Here is a 12,405-nt window from a genome sequence, read left to right on the forward strand (position 1 = left end):
TTGCCGAGGCCAGACAGGCGTGTCTGATCCCCAGCCTTCCCATTACTTGCCTCTATGATTGATGCCTTGTAATTACCCTGGATATATGAGCCCGCTCTCAGACAGCTGTAACAAGAGGGTCTGAACAATCTGGAAAAGGCTTTTCTTCCGTGCTTGTTTGAAAGAGATGCTCACAGCATGGCAGGGATCTTGAAATCCCACTGGGAACTGCTCCAAGGTAGTTTTCCTAGCCTGTGGCAGCTTTGTAGGATTGTTAAGTGCACAAAGCAGCCGCAGCAGCTTCCCCAACCCCTTATTCCAATGCCTTGGGGCCTGAGGCTGTTAAGAGGCATTAGGTCAGGAAAGATAAGCTTAGCTCAGGAAAGATCACCTATCTTTTCCTGAAAAGAATGCCTGACCTTGCAGAATTGAACTCAATAGCTTAGCTGGTGACTTTTGCTAAATTCTAGGATTTACACTTTCTCCACTCTACCATGGAACTTGGGCCACACTCAGGACATGCACTGAAAGTGAAGGCAGAACTGCCACAGAAACAATTGGATTTTCTTAAAGCTTTCCCTTGTGCCAGGTGATTAATTAGCAAACAACATGAGTCTCTGCTAGAGCACGGCCTAATAAAAGAGACATTTGTATGCATGTATTTTATTGTATGTAATCTAGGAAGTAGTATGATTCCTACTTAGTTTTATCAAAATGGAAATTCCCATAGTCCTATTAAAAAGAAAACAGGAAATACAATACAAAGAGAAAAGTTAGGAAGAAAATTTGAACCTTCTTCTGGAGTGAGTGCAAAAGTGCCTGATGATCAACTGTGAAATATATTTTAAGAGTGCAATATAAAAGCAATTTGACCTTCTTTTCCAGGCTGGTAACTGTTGATATAATCCCCTTGCACAGGTACATCTGACAGGAGTGTTTCTGTTCCCCTGCCAGCATTTCTGGCACAGGAAAGTTACCAGAGGGGAAAGTTACCAGAATCTGGTGTTCTTCAGTTACTGTAATTAGCTTAACCATGATTAGCAGCTCTTCATCCTGCAGACCCCGGCCTTTGGGCTTAGTCTGGAGCCTCGGCTCAGAGGTTCAGGCAGTTCTGGCTAGTGTTCAGTGAGAATGGCTCAGGCAGCCTTGGTGTGGGGACAGAGGAGCACAAAGTGAGGGTAGATGAGAGCACCACCCTGCTCACGGTGTGGGAGTGTGTTCATTGTCACACAGGAGCTGCTGCATTCCCGAAGTCAGTGGATGGAAGGAGGAAGTAAGAGATTAGGAGAAGAATTTTCACTGCTGAGTTGGAGAGTTCAACAGCTCAAAGGTATCCTCCACCACCTGCCAGAGGCAGTTTTCTAGTGGGAAGTCATTGTCCACCAGGTTGACCAAGTAATAATTGTCATGGATGTACTGGATGATCATGCGGGAGGGCGATTCCTCTTCATAGAGCTTGGCCCACTGCTCAATCCACAGTGCAAAGGCCTCATCCTGCCACAGGAACAACAAAAATTGGCAGCTGTGAGGCATCTTCATGTTACTTAATTTAGGTACACGTGTTACACACCACTGGCCAGACTGTGGCTTGTTTCTTCACAGTAAAAATGGCAAGAGCTGAGCAAGGAGCTTCATGCTTTCCAGTCAGCAGCAAGTGCTCAGAGCTGAAAGGAGACACTGCAGTACAATGGATGGCTCAATGCTGCCCCTGTACGTGCAAGAGGGGAGGAAGAGCCACTGGCCACTTTCTTTTCCAGTTTGGTAACTGCTGATACAATCCCCTTGCATAGGCACAGCTGACAGGAGAGCTTCTGTTCCCCTGCCAGCATTTCTGGCACGGGAAAATTACCAGAGGGGAAAATTATCAGAATTTACAGTACAGTAACAGTAGCAGCTCTCAGTCCCCGTTTATTGGGTGCTTTGTGTCTGGCAGCAGCTCTTGCTGGAGCTGAGGGAGCAGGAGGAGCAAGACCTCTGCAAGCCAATACAGCAACAGCCCTCAACTGGAGGGAGGAGTGCCAGAAACTAAAACTAAATCAGACACAATTTCCAGGGCATCACAGCAACGTACCCAACAGAAGGCAGGACTCACCTTCCAGGAGAGGAAGCTCACAGGATCCACTACAGTGGGCTGGATGATCTCCCTGCCTGGGAAGATGCCCCAGGTGACAGCATTGGGTTGCAGATCTGGAGCATTGGTGATATTCTCACCCTGACAAAGGAAGGAAAATCCTTCTGAAGCAACTGCTGGAGGAGGGACTGAATTAGCTGGAAAAAGTGTATTTACCCTCTCCTTGTTTAGGGACCAGCTGCTGCACACCGCAGCTGATGTGCTTTGCTTTCCCTTCCCTTCATCAGCCTCATGTCTGAGTATTTGGTATTTGTGTCTCTCCCAGGGTGGTGAAAGGAAAGTGTCCTGTGAATAATGGCCTTACCTTGACATTGACAATATGGTAGTTCACTCTCAGTTCATACTTCCTCAGCACTTTGAGCAGTGCCCTGACAATTTCACTGGAGGTGAAGAACTCTAGGTATGCCTGCAGGGAGGGATGGAGAAGGGGGAAGAGAATCAGAGCCTTAAATCACAACAGAACTGGACACACACAGGTAAACAATGACATTTGTAGAGTCTGGGGTTGTATGTTCATCCCCAGAAACACATACTGATTTACTCTTGCTCGAGCCTCTGTGGTGAGTGAGCTAGGGGAAAAATAATTGGGGAGAGCAGAGGGAACAGCCCAGGAACAGTGCACTGAAGAAAGCTACACACTGCCTGTTTTGCATCCAGGTAAGTCCAGGAGCAGGAACAAACTCCAGTGTTACCACAAGTGCTGCACAGGGAAGCTTGGAAGAAGCCTGAGCTTAATCTTCATTTTCCAGGAGTATCCTGCCAAGGCAGCCCAGCCTGGTGAGAGCAGAACTCTGGGGTCTCAGCTGGCCTCTCCCAAGCACCACCACTCCCTGTCCTCATCTTTTGTTCCCAATTCTCCCCGTGTGCTTATATAACCAAATTCTGTGCTTGGCTGCTCCCAACAACTGCATCCCCTCCCCCCATTTCCTGGCAATTGCAGGAGATGATGGATTTCCCTCACCTCAGGGGAATTTCTTCCTTTGAAAACATAAATGCATTTGCCATCTGCTGGTCTCTGGTTTTACTGGTTTGGATCCCTTTTGAACAAGGATGCTTTGTCTTCCAGTAGGAGCTACTTGCCAGGCATTTACCTTGATGGGATATTCCTGTCACAGCCCTTCTAGGGCCTGAAATGCCTGACAGGGGGAGGCAGGCATGACTGCAGGCCAGGGAAGGAACATGACCAGTCTAAACAGCACAGTGCACGGGCTGGGGGCAACTCTGGAGAACTCTGACATACAGAAGGACAGAGGAAATTTTTAAATACCTGTTAACCACCATGAGATGCTGGGTGGTAGAGATACTACCTCATTGATTCCCATTGTGTGAAAAATCTGGGTGCTCTGTCCATCACTGAATCAGATACAGGGGACAGGCACATGTATATATAGATAAAATGTCACAGCCTGCTCTAGAAATGAGTTACCAATAATTACTTGCTGAGAATAAAACCATGAAACTCTACAGATGTTCAATAGATGTTTTGAAGTCGGGGAAAATAGCTGTGAAGTCTGCCATAGAGATGAAATTATGGCTCTTAAGACACCAAAGGAGTTTGCCTCATCTCACCAAGAATGCAATAAGGTGTGGATAGAAAGATTATGTGGATGTAAGGATGGGAGCTCCCAGCCTGACAGAGACCAAAGCAGGTCAAACTCTGCTGTCCAGCCCAGAGTAATGCAGTACCTTCTGGAAAACATAACCTCCACTGGGCCCCCAGCCCACAATGGGGTCTGTGGATGGTTTGCCATTGATGTTTGGCTGGGAGTTGATGGTCAGGATTCCCCTTCTGTTGACCTTCTCCAGCTGGTCCTTCAGGAGGTTGGTTTCAGTAGCAAGAGGGTCGTCATTCCAAGGCATACATGTGACCTGCCATGAGGAAAGGATGGTTCACAATGGATGTAACAAGCCTTGAATTTCCATTTGGGGGTTGAGATAACACAGTCTCAAACACGGCTGCTTCAGGAGAGAATTCCCAGGTTTGGTTCAAGGGTTGGGATATGTACAACTGTAAGAATGACTGCTGAAGTTAAGCAATACTGGTCCATGTCACAGACATCTTTTTGTGAAGATCTTTTCTTTAGGATTTTCCTGCTGAAGCCGAGAAGTTTCAGCAACAAATGTAAACAATTATTATCTGCTGCTGTGGAATGCAACAGGTCCACCTGTGATTGGCCCCTCTTGGATGTTTATAATTAATGGCCAATCAAGACTGAGCTATCTCTGACAGAGTCCGAGAGCTGCCTTTGTTATTCATTCCTTTCTTTTCTGTCCTTAGCTAGCCTTTTGAGGAAACCTTTTCCTTCTATTTCTTTTTAGTATAGTTATAATGTAATATATATATATATATCATAAAATAATAAATCAAGCCTTTTGACCATGGAGTCAACATTCTCATCTCTTGCCTCGTCCAAGAACCCCTGTGAACATGGTCATAGATCCTGTCATACTGTAGCAGCTTTTCTTTTATGCTGAGCCTTAACTCTGGCTGCTGGACCCCGTTCAACCACTATACCAGTAAATCCTTTTGGATAGAGAAGTGCTAATTCCTTAGAAAAACAATGTGGTACCAGGAACAAGAGCAAACACGCATTATTGTTTGTGGCACACTGACCTTCCCTTCCTGGCCTCTCACCTTGTACCCATTCTTGTTGGGCTCTCCAGTGATGTAACATGTGAACACCTCAAAGACACTTTCCTCACTAGTCAGTTCTTCTCCCCACATCTTCAGAAGCTCCTCACGGGGAGACTTGCTCTTCAGATAGAAAAGGTAATAGTCCTTCAGTTCCCCAAAAGCAGGAGAGGAGGAGTTACCCCTGGAAGGGAAGAGGACCTGAAGTAACTGAGGAAAATGAGCTGGTTTGGTGATGCAGGAAGAGAGCCAAGCAGCAAGAGAAGTACACAACAAAACCCACCTTGACACCAAAAGTCTCAACATCTTGGTGCCATTCACCTCACCTCACTAAAATCCAAGCAACAGGGGACCACTTTGTTAAAGCTACCTCAGGTGTGCCCAGGACATCAGACTTTCCTACCACAGCTCTGCCTTCCTGCACCTTGTGGAAACCCAGGGCACTGGGAATATTTCTGTGTCTGCTCTGGGCTGCCCTGACCCCCAGGGCAGCACTGACTCTGACCCTCATCCATGGAGAAAGTTTTCCAGACTTCAAGATTGACTGGAACCCACAAAAGTGTGAAATAGATTATAGAGAGCAATGTAGATGTGTCACTTGGTGAGAAATTGAGGGTTTGGGATTTTTAGTCTGTTCTGGATGGAAGTAAGATGGAGGGCACAGGGTGTTGTCCTGGGCTTCTTTCTCCTTCATGGGTTTGGGTGGCATTTTGTAATTGGGCACAAAAGTCCGCATTGCAGCTCTGTGGGATCAGTTATTGGGTGAAAAGGGAAAATAATCCAGATGTCAGCTCTTAATTGGAGAGTTTAGTCTTAAAAGCCCTTGTACCAAGAGATTGTTGGCCATTTTGTGCCTTCTAATGAAAAGCTGCAGAACTCACAGTAGTCAGACTTTTACTGATAAGAAATAATAAACACCTGAGTGTGAACATGAACTGCTGTCTCAGTGCCTTCAATCCAGACCCAGAGGAACCCACAGCTGGGACCCCCAGAGCAGGTGCCAGCTTACCATCGGCCATTGGGGAAGTCATCCCACTCCTGGGTTCTGTAGATGTAGCTCTTTGGCCTGGAGGCCCAGAAGATTGGCCTGACATCCTCCACTCTCCTCTTGGGGTGGGCACTGACTGCCCAGGGCAGAGGCCGCCTGCAGGGGATGAGCAGATGTTAACACAGCTCCTCTGCTGACTATATTAATACTATATAAAAAATATATACTAAAACTATACTAAAGAAAGAGAAAGGAGACATCAGAAGGCACAACAAGAATAATAATAAAAACCCATGACAGACTCAGAGAGTCCAACACAGCTGGCTGTGATTGGCCATTAATTAAAAACAATTCACATGGAACCAATCAAAGATGCACCTGCTGGTAAGCAACCTCCAATCAATCAGATAATTATTGTTTACATTTCTTTTCTGAGGCTTCTCAGGAGAAAAATCCTGGTGAAGGGATTTTTCAGGAAGCATCATGGTGACACCCATCCATTATTTGTACCTTCAGTAGACGGGAGGTGTTGTAGGAAGGGGACCAGGACACCAGGTGGTTCATCACAGGTCCGACAGGTCCAGTTTATTGAAGAAAGCATCAAACACTTATACAGCAAATAATAAGCTTATGAATATTCTGTAAGCCAAGCAATCTATTGGTTAAACTATACCATGAACTCTTCCTCATTCCTTAGGGGTTACATCTCTCTTTTCTCATGTCTCTTTCACTATTTGTTATCCTACTACAGCTAGGCCCAAGGACATGCTATCTCACAGGTGCAGGACTTGGAATTAGCCACGGCTTTGTACTTTTCCAGTCTCTAGCAGCTAAATTCCCAACAGGGAGGGATGGACAGATGGACAGAAAAGTGGAACTAAGAGAAGCCAAGGCATTCTGCTCACCTGGGGTCCTCGTTCCATATGCCCAGGCGCTTCAGCACCTCGGTGGTGGCCACCTCGCGGTTGAGGGTGTAGAAGTGGAGCCCGTGCACCATCCCACTGTCCAGCAGCTCCCTGCACATGGACACTGCCAGCTCCACCCCGTAGTTCCTGATGGCTGCATCGTTGTCCTTGATGGGCTCAATCACATCTTTGATTTCCTGGGGCACTTCCAGCTTGGAGAGCTTCACCAGCTGGCGCAGGGAGTGGTAGCCCTGGATGAGAATGCAGATTATCATTTTTCCAAGAGCCTTTTTTGCCATCCCACTAATACATGTACTTTATCTCGATTTTTGTGGTAGGAGATTTAGAACTGGGGCTCCTGGAATCAACTCCCAGGCCTCATCTCTAGGATGGTAACACAGTCATGCCACTTTAGGTGATTTCTCCCCACATCCTTGCCTGAGCCCAGCATATTCAGTGACCTCAGGACTTGCAGGCCATTGTTCTTTACATCCCTTTTTGCCATATGGGCACAACCAACCTTTTCAGCTTGTTATTAGCAGCCTAAGAGTTTAATTTGGCCTACCACCAACAGATTTATTACATTCAGCAGTCTCTCTTTCCTGAAATTTTGTGGAGGATATTTACAGACCTCTCTCAGGCCCTGACTCACAAATACCTAACATCCTAAATCCTTATTCCCTCCTTAAATCCAAATAACTGGATTTCACCTGTATAGGGAAGATGCCAGGAATAATGGGGCAGGTAATGCCAATGGCTTGACAATCCTTCATGAACTTGAGAAAGGTTTCTGGTCGGAAGAAAAGCTGTGTAATGATGAAATCTGCTCCTGCATAGACTTTCTCCTTCAGGTGCCTCAGGTCTGCCTCATAGCTCTCTGCTTCAGGATGACCCTTGGGGTAGCCTTTGGGGAGAAGGGGAAAAAAAATGAAAAATGTGGTCAGGACAACATGCAGAGATTAGGAAGTATCCAATCTGATTCTACTGTCACAGCTCAGGTCCAGGGAGCGACTGCTGAGCTGATTTCCCTGTCTCAGACCCTGCACAGTCTGCAGCAGAAGGCATTTACCTGCCACACAGATGTCGAAGTAATCATCAAATTCATTGCGAATGTGCTTAACCAGATCAACAGCGTAGTTGAAACCATCCACTTCTTCCTCCCATTCTTCACCAGCAGGATCTGAAAAGAGAACAAATCCACAGGTCTGTTTGCTCAGCTCAGATCAGGTAGTTCTGTAAAAACCTGGTATCAAAAGGAAGACAGGTGAACTCCCAAATCTGCAGTTTTACCTATGGACTGGTTTTGTCTGCCCTTGAGCTGAAGGCACTGCTAACAAAGGGCTCAGGTAAAACAGTCTCAGCATTTAATTCCTGCAGAAGGAGCCCCCAAATCTTTTCTGGTTTTACTCTGGAATTGGACGCAGCAGCAGCACAACCTCTGCACTAACATCCCAGGACAGAAGGATTCACCTCCACGCAGGGCCATGATGTTCTTCAGCCCGAGCCTCTTGGCCTTCTGCAGGTGCCCTGTGATGTCATCCTTGCTCTGGTTGCAGCAGGTCATGTGCAGGATGGTCTCCAGGCCACAGTAGTTCACTGCAGTGTAAGCAATAATCATGGAAGAGGTCTCCTTGTCAGATCCTGGGTCCCCTGCAGGGTGCCACGTCACATCAATGAAGAGGGGACCACCTGCTCCCATGTGGTCAAACCTGTGGGGTTTAAAGCTGAGTTAGCCTACAGCAGACAGCCAAATCCCTTCCCTGTGCCCTGAGTATCCTGCTCACTGCCAGAATGCCAGCAGGCAGAGAGAGCTTGGATGATAGCAACAGGATAGACCACTTAAGTGTTGCACTAAGAGTTTAGCAAGTGGCTGATGTAAATAAGGAAAGCCATCCTTACAATTTCATAGAAGAGGCAGTGGAGGTGTTCTCTGTACAACAGACTCTCTCCCTGCCTGCTCTGATAGGCTGACACAGCTTCTGACAGACAGAAATGAAAATCCCATTCCTTTTGAGATAGGAGACTATGCTGCAGCTCTCTGTTGCCAGCTTGAACTGTAGAGGCCACAGGGCTTCCCCAACTTGTCTCTCTCCTGCTCCAAGGTGGAACAGGCCCTTCTGTTCAACATATGGCAATTGTAAAAAGAATTATGAAATACTCTTTTCTCCACCAGGTACATCCATGCTGGCTCCTGGGGCTCCAGAATAACTCCTAGCTCTGCTGTGACCTATCAGCTTTCACTTAGCACGAAGATGTGGATACCCGTGTCAGAGGCTAAAACTGTAGTACAGAGGCACAAACCATAGCGGCTGGATGAATATTGAAAGGAAATGGGAATGTGTTTCAGAGATTTTGGCACACTGTCCACATCAAGGAATATTTTGTGCTTTTACTAGGTCCTTTTGTGCCCCAGCATTGTGCTTCAGACCCAGAACGTGACATTGGGGTTACTCCATCTTCCCAGGGCATGGGAGTGGGGAAACAACCTGGCGCCTCAGCAATCCCACCGTGACACTTAACTCTTCAGGGCCTCCAAGGAAGACACGTTACTTGGTGTCCATTACCCTCCTCAGCAGGAAAGCACAGCCCCACTACCTGCTGCGTCACCTGGAAGGGGAGACAGAGCATGGAGCAGAGCCTGCCTCTGTTAGTCAGCTACTTCCCTGCCCTCCACCACAGGCACCTCCCCTCCCGCACGCTGCAGCACTCGCCTGGAGATGAGATTGACAGCAGCATTGGCCGTGCGCGGAGGGAAGAACTCGAGGGAGAACCACTTGTCGCCAGCGTCCTGCCGGCGGCGCATCTTGTCCCGCAGCCGCTCGTGGCGCTCGGCGTCCAGCACGGGCGTGGAGCAGCGCGAGCTGTCCTTGGAGCCCTCGCTGCCGCTGCTGCTGCTGCCGCCATCCGACCTGGAGCTGGAGCTGCCGCTGCAGCTCTGCTGGGTCTCATTAACCATGGTGGGAGCTCTGCAGAAGGGAGCACAAAGAGGATGGTCAGTACATGGGTGCCTGCATGAAGCAGAGACTGTTAGGGCGAGCAGCAGATGATTGAAGAAGCCAATGCCGAGACCCAGCATCCACCACCACCTTTCACTGTAAGCTGTAGTGGGAAATCTGGAGAAAACACAGGAAAAAGCATGTTTAGATAGTGTTTAGATATGTGTTTAGATAGTGCTGATAGTGATTGTAGCCTTGGGCTGGGCATGCATAGGAATGTGCCCCCTGTTGACCGAGTGACAAAACTCTCCTTTGTCCCCTTAAAGAGGAAATAAACCCAGAAGTTTCTCTCCTCAATCAGAAAAGACATCTCATAGGACCTGGGGGACTCCACCTCAAACTTAAGGATAGCCAGTTGGACAGGAGCCAAAAAGTTCCACCTGAGCAATTTACTAGAAAAAGAAGCGAAAGAAACAAATGGCCTTTGCGAGGTGTTTTACCAGGAGCAAGAACCTCTTGCACCTGTCTCAAGTTTTTCTCTGTAAAGAGTTTGTTACTTTGCCTTTTATTAAACCTTTATGTTTCCAACACTACCACAGAAGCCATCCTGCTGATTTTATGCCTTCTAAGGCAGCTGAGCTATCTTGGGTGTGAAGTAGATCTCCAAGAGCTTATGAGACCTGCCTTGAGGAGACCCCTCTTTCAGGCATGCCAGCAGATATTTTTTTATTGTCTACTGCAGCTGCTTCTTGGACTGTTTCCATCCTGTTTGTGCCCAAAAGGCAGCACTGCTTTACAGTGTAGGTAGGAAAGTCAGTGCTAATGGAGCAGGTACTCAAGAATGCACAAATTATTGCTGTGTCAGAAACAAAGTAAAGCCTGTTTTCTTTGCTGGCTTCACACCTGCATTTCCAACCATTAGCCTTCTCCACAGACAACTGTCCCCTATGCCAGTCCCACTGCACACACTCAACTCTGTACCAGACACACTGTTCCCTTGGTCAACAATTGAGGCTGCTTGGAAACAAGGCCAGCAGGGACCATCCTCATCTCCCTGTCTTGCAACGAGATCAGCTGTGCTTGGTGTTACAGAAAGCAAAACATCACTGCAAGTCAGTGGTACAAGGAGGTTTAGGATATCAAACTCCACTTAGCTCTGCAAAATGTTCCATCCTGTGCCTTTAAAATGAGGTAGGGATTACAGTTATGGAAGAGCTACCACAATATTTGGTTCTGTGTTATTTGCTTTAGTACCTGCCAAAGCTTAAAATTCTCACTGGGAAGCAGCATGTTGTCCAAGTATGACATAACTTTGGAGCTGTTTTGGGGGAAGCAGCTGCGTGAACCATCACACTCTCAGTCCTTATCATCAGGTCTGTGGGTTTAGTTCAGCCAAGAAGACTTTGAACTCAGCTTCTACTGTTTACACTCGAGCTGCCAATCAAGCAAAACCCTTTGAGAGAAAGTCTGCTTTTATCACCTGAGGAACCTGTCCAGCTGGCAGCAGATGTGAGAAAGAAGCGCAGGCTTTCTGTTCCAAGCTCTCCTGTGTACCAACGCAGCAGCTGCAGTAAAAATCAGCACCACAGACCTACTGAGAGGTGAAGCAAACCCAACTGGGTGCACAGTCACAGCCCTGATGAGGCTCAGAGGACTCTGCCTGACATCCACATGCATTAATCTGGGAGAAATATCCCCAAGCACACATTAGTGATCGAGCTAGCAGCTCACAATCACATGCTGTCAGCTCCCATCGCATTCCCAGCACGCATGACAGGCAAATCAAAGGAGCTTTGTTTTCTGATTTGAGATTTTAACACCCATCACATGGAAAAAGGATTCAGGTCTCTATGAGATTGGCTGTTGAGCAAAGCTCCTTATCTTACTAGCAATATCAAATCATGAAGACATGACAAAGGCACACTTAGACTTTTGTCTACAGGAAACAACTTCCTTACCATGATACGCATCACAGATTTGCTGGCAGATACTTCTAGTTATTGCAAAGAGAAAAAAGATAAGCCTAAACAACAAGAACAGCAGCAAAGCAAGACAATTTTTAACACTTGTCAACACTCCTGCTCCTGTCTTTGTCATGCTGCAGGGCTCAAAGATCCGTGGCTCAGCACACTTCTGATGCTCACCATGGATGCACCTGCTGTGTTTTTATGATGTTGGTATTCCAACTCCTTCCAGCCCTGAGCTGCAACCAACACACAGAGCATGGAATCTGTGTTCCACCTCATTCCAGCCCCGAGCTGACACCGACACACAGAGCGTGCAGTCTGCATATTCCCCTAAGCTCAGTTTTACCCTCCAGACTGAACTCGGCTGCAGCAGATGCATTTTTCTCACAGGTGCACGGCGCTGCTCCAGGGCCACGGCATCAGGCTGAGGCCAGGCGGGCACCGAGGGGCCCGGGGCTGCATCCACCGCCCGAACAGCTGAGGGGCCACGGGACAGCCAAGGGGGAAAGGCCGGAGGGAGCCCGGCAGCCGAGGAAAGAGGCGGGGAGCAGCACCTGCGATCCCGAGTGCCGGGGAAGGGGTCGGAGCCAGGCAGGTCACTGCAGCCCGATCGCCCCTTCACCTCAGCTCACCCCGCCAGCAGCACGGCCCGGCCGGAGCAGCCACACGGGCCGGGGGGAGCCCCGGGCGGTGGTGGGGCAGCGATGGAACCCCCGCTCCCGGGCCCCGCTCACCTGCGGCCGCTGTCGGGCGCTGCCCGCGCCGCTCGCCCGCCGCGCTTTAAAGGCGGCCGCGGCCGGGCGCGTCACGTGTGGGCCCGCGGCTGCCCTCACCCGACATGGCGCCGCGGGCCGGGGCGGGGCCGGG

The 12,405-nt window shown here is 48.5% G+C and overlaps 1 protein-coding gene across 5 annotated transcripts; it reads right to left on the reverse strand.

The window, feature by feature from the left end:
- Positions 1-645: 645 nt before the first annotated feature.
- Positions 646-12,294, reverse strand: MTHFR (methylenetetrahydrofolate reductase). 5 transcript variants are annotated; one of them, XM_054292139.1, is made up of 12 exons: positions 12,273-12,294; positions 9,347-9,601; positions 8,106-8,344; positions 7,705-7,815; positions 7,346-7,539; positions 6,636-6,886; positions 5,752-5,886; positions 4,746-4,926; positions 3,797-3,979; positions 2,415-2,516; positions 2,072-2,191; positions 646-1,473 (listed from the first exon to the last, which is right to left on the reverse strand). In XM_054292139.1, the coding sequence occupies exons 2-12, from the start codon at positions 9,589-9,591 to the stop codon at positions 1,276-1,278; spliced, it is 1,959 nt and encodes a 652-aa protein (XP_054148114.1). In that variant the 5' UTR covers positions 9,592-9,601; positions 12,273-12,294; the 3' UTR covers positions 646-1,275. The 5 variants fall into 5 exon arrangements, with proteins under 5 accessions (XP_054148114.1, XP_054148113.1, XP_054148115.1 ...); XM_054292138.1 differs by lacking the exon at positions 12,273-12,294 and adding an exon at positions 11,530-11,568; XM_054292140.1 differs by lacking the exon at positions 12,273-12,294 and adding an exon at positions 9,156-9,242 and having other exon boundaries at positions 9,333-9,412.
- Positions 12,295-12,405: the final 111 nt, after the last annotated feature.

Source organism: Melozone crissalis, unplaced genomic scaffold (genome assembly GCF_028551555.1).
Source record: "Melozone crissalis strain CALT ecotype California unplaced genomic scaffold, PUWL_Pcris_2 ptg000107l_1, whole genome shotgun sequence".
NCBI classification, from domain to species: Eukaryota; Metazoa; Chordata; class Aves; order Passeriformes; family Passerellidae; genus Melozone; species Melozone crissalis.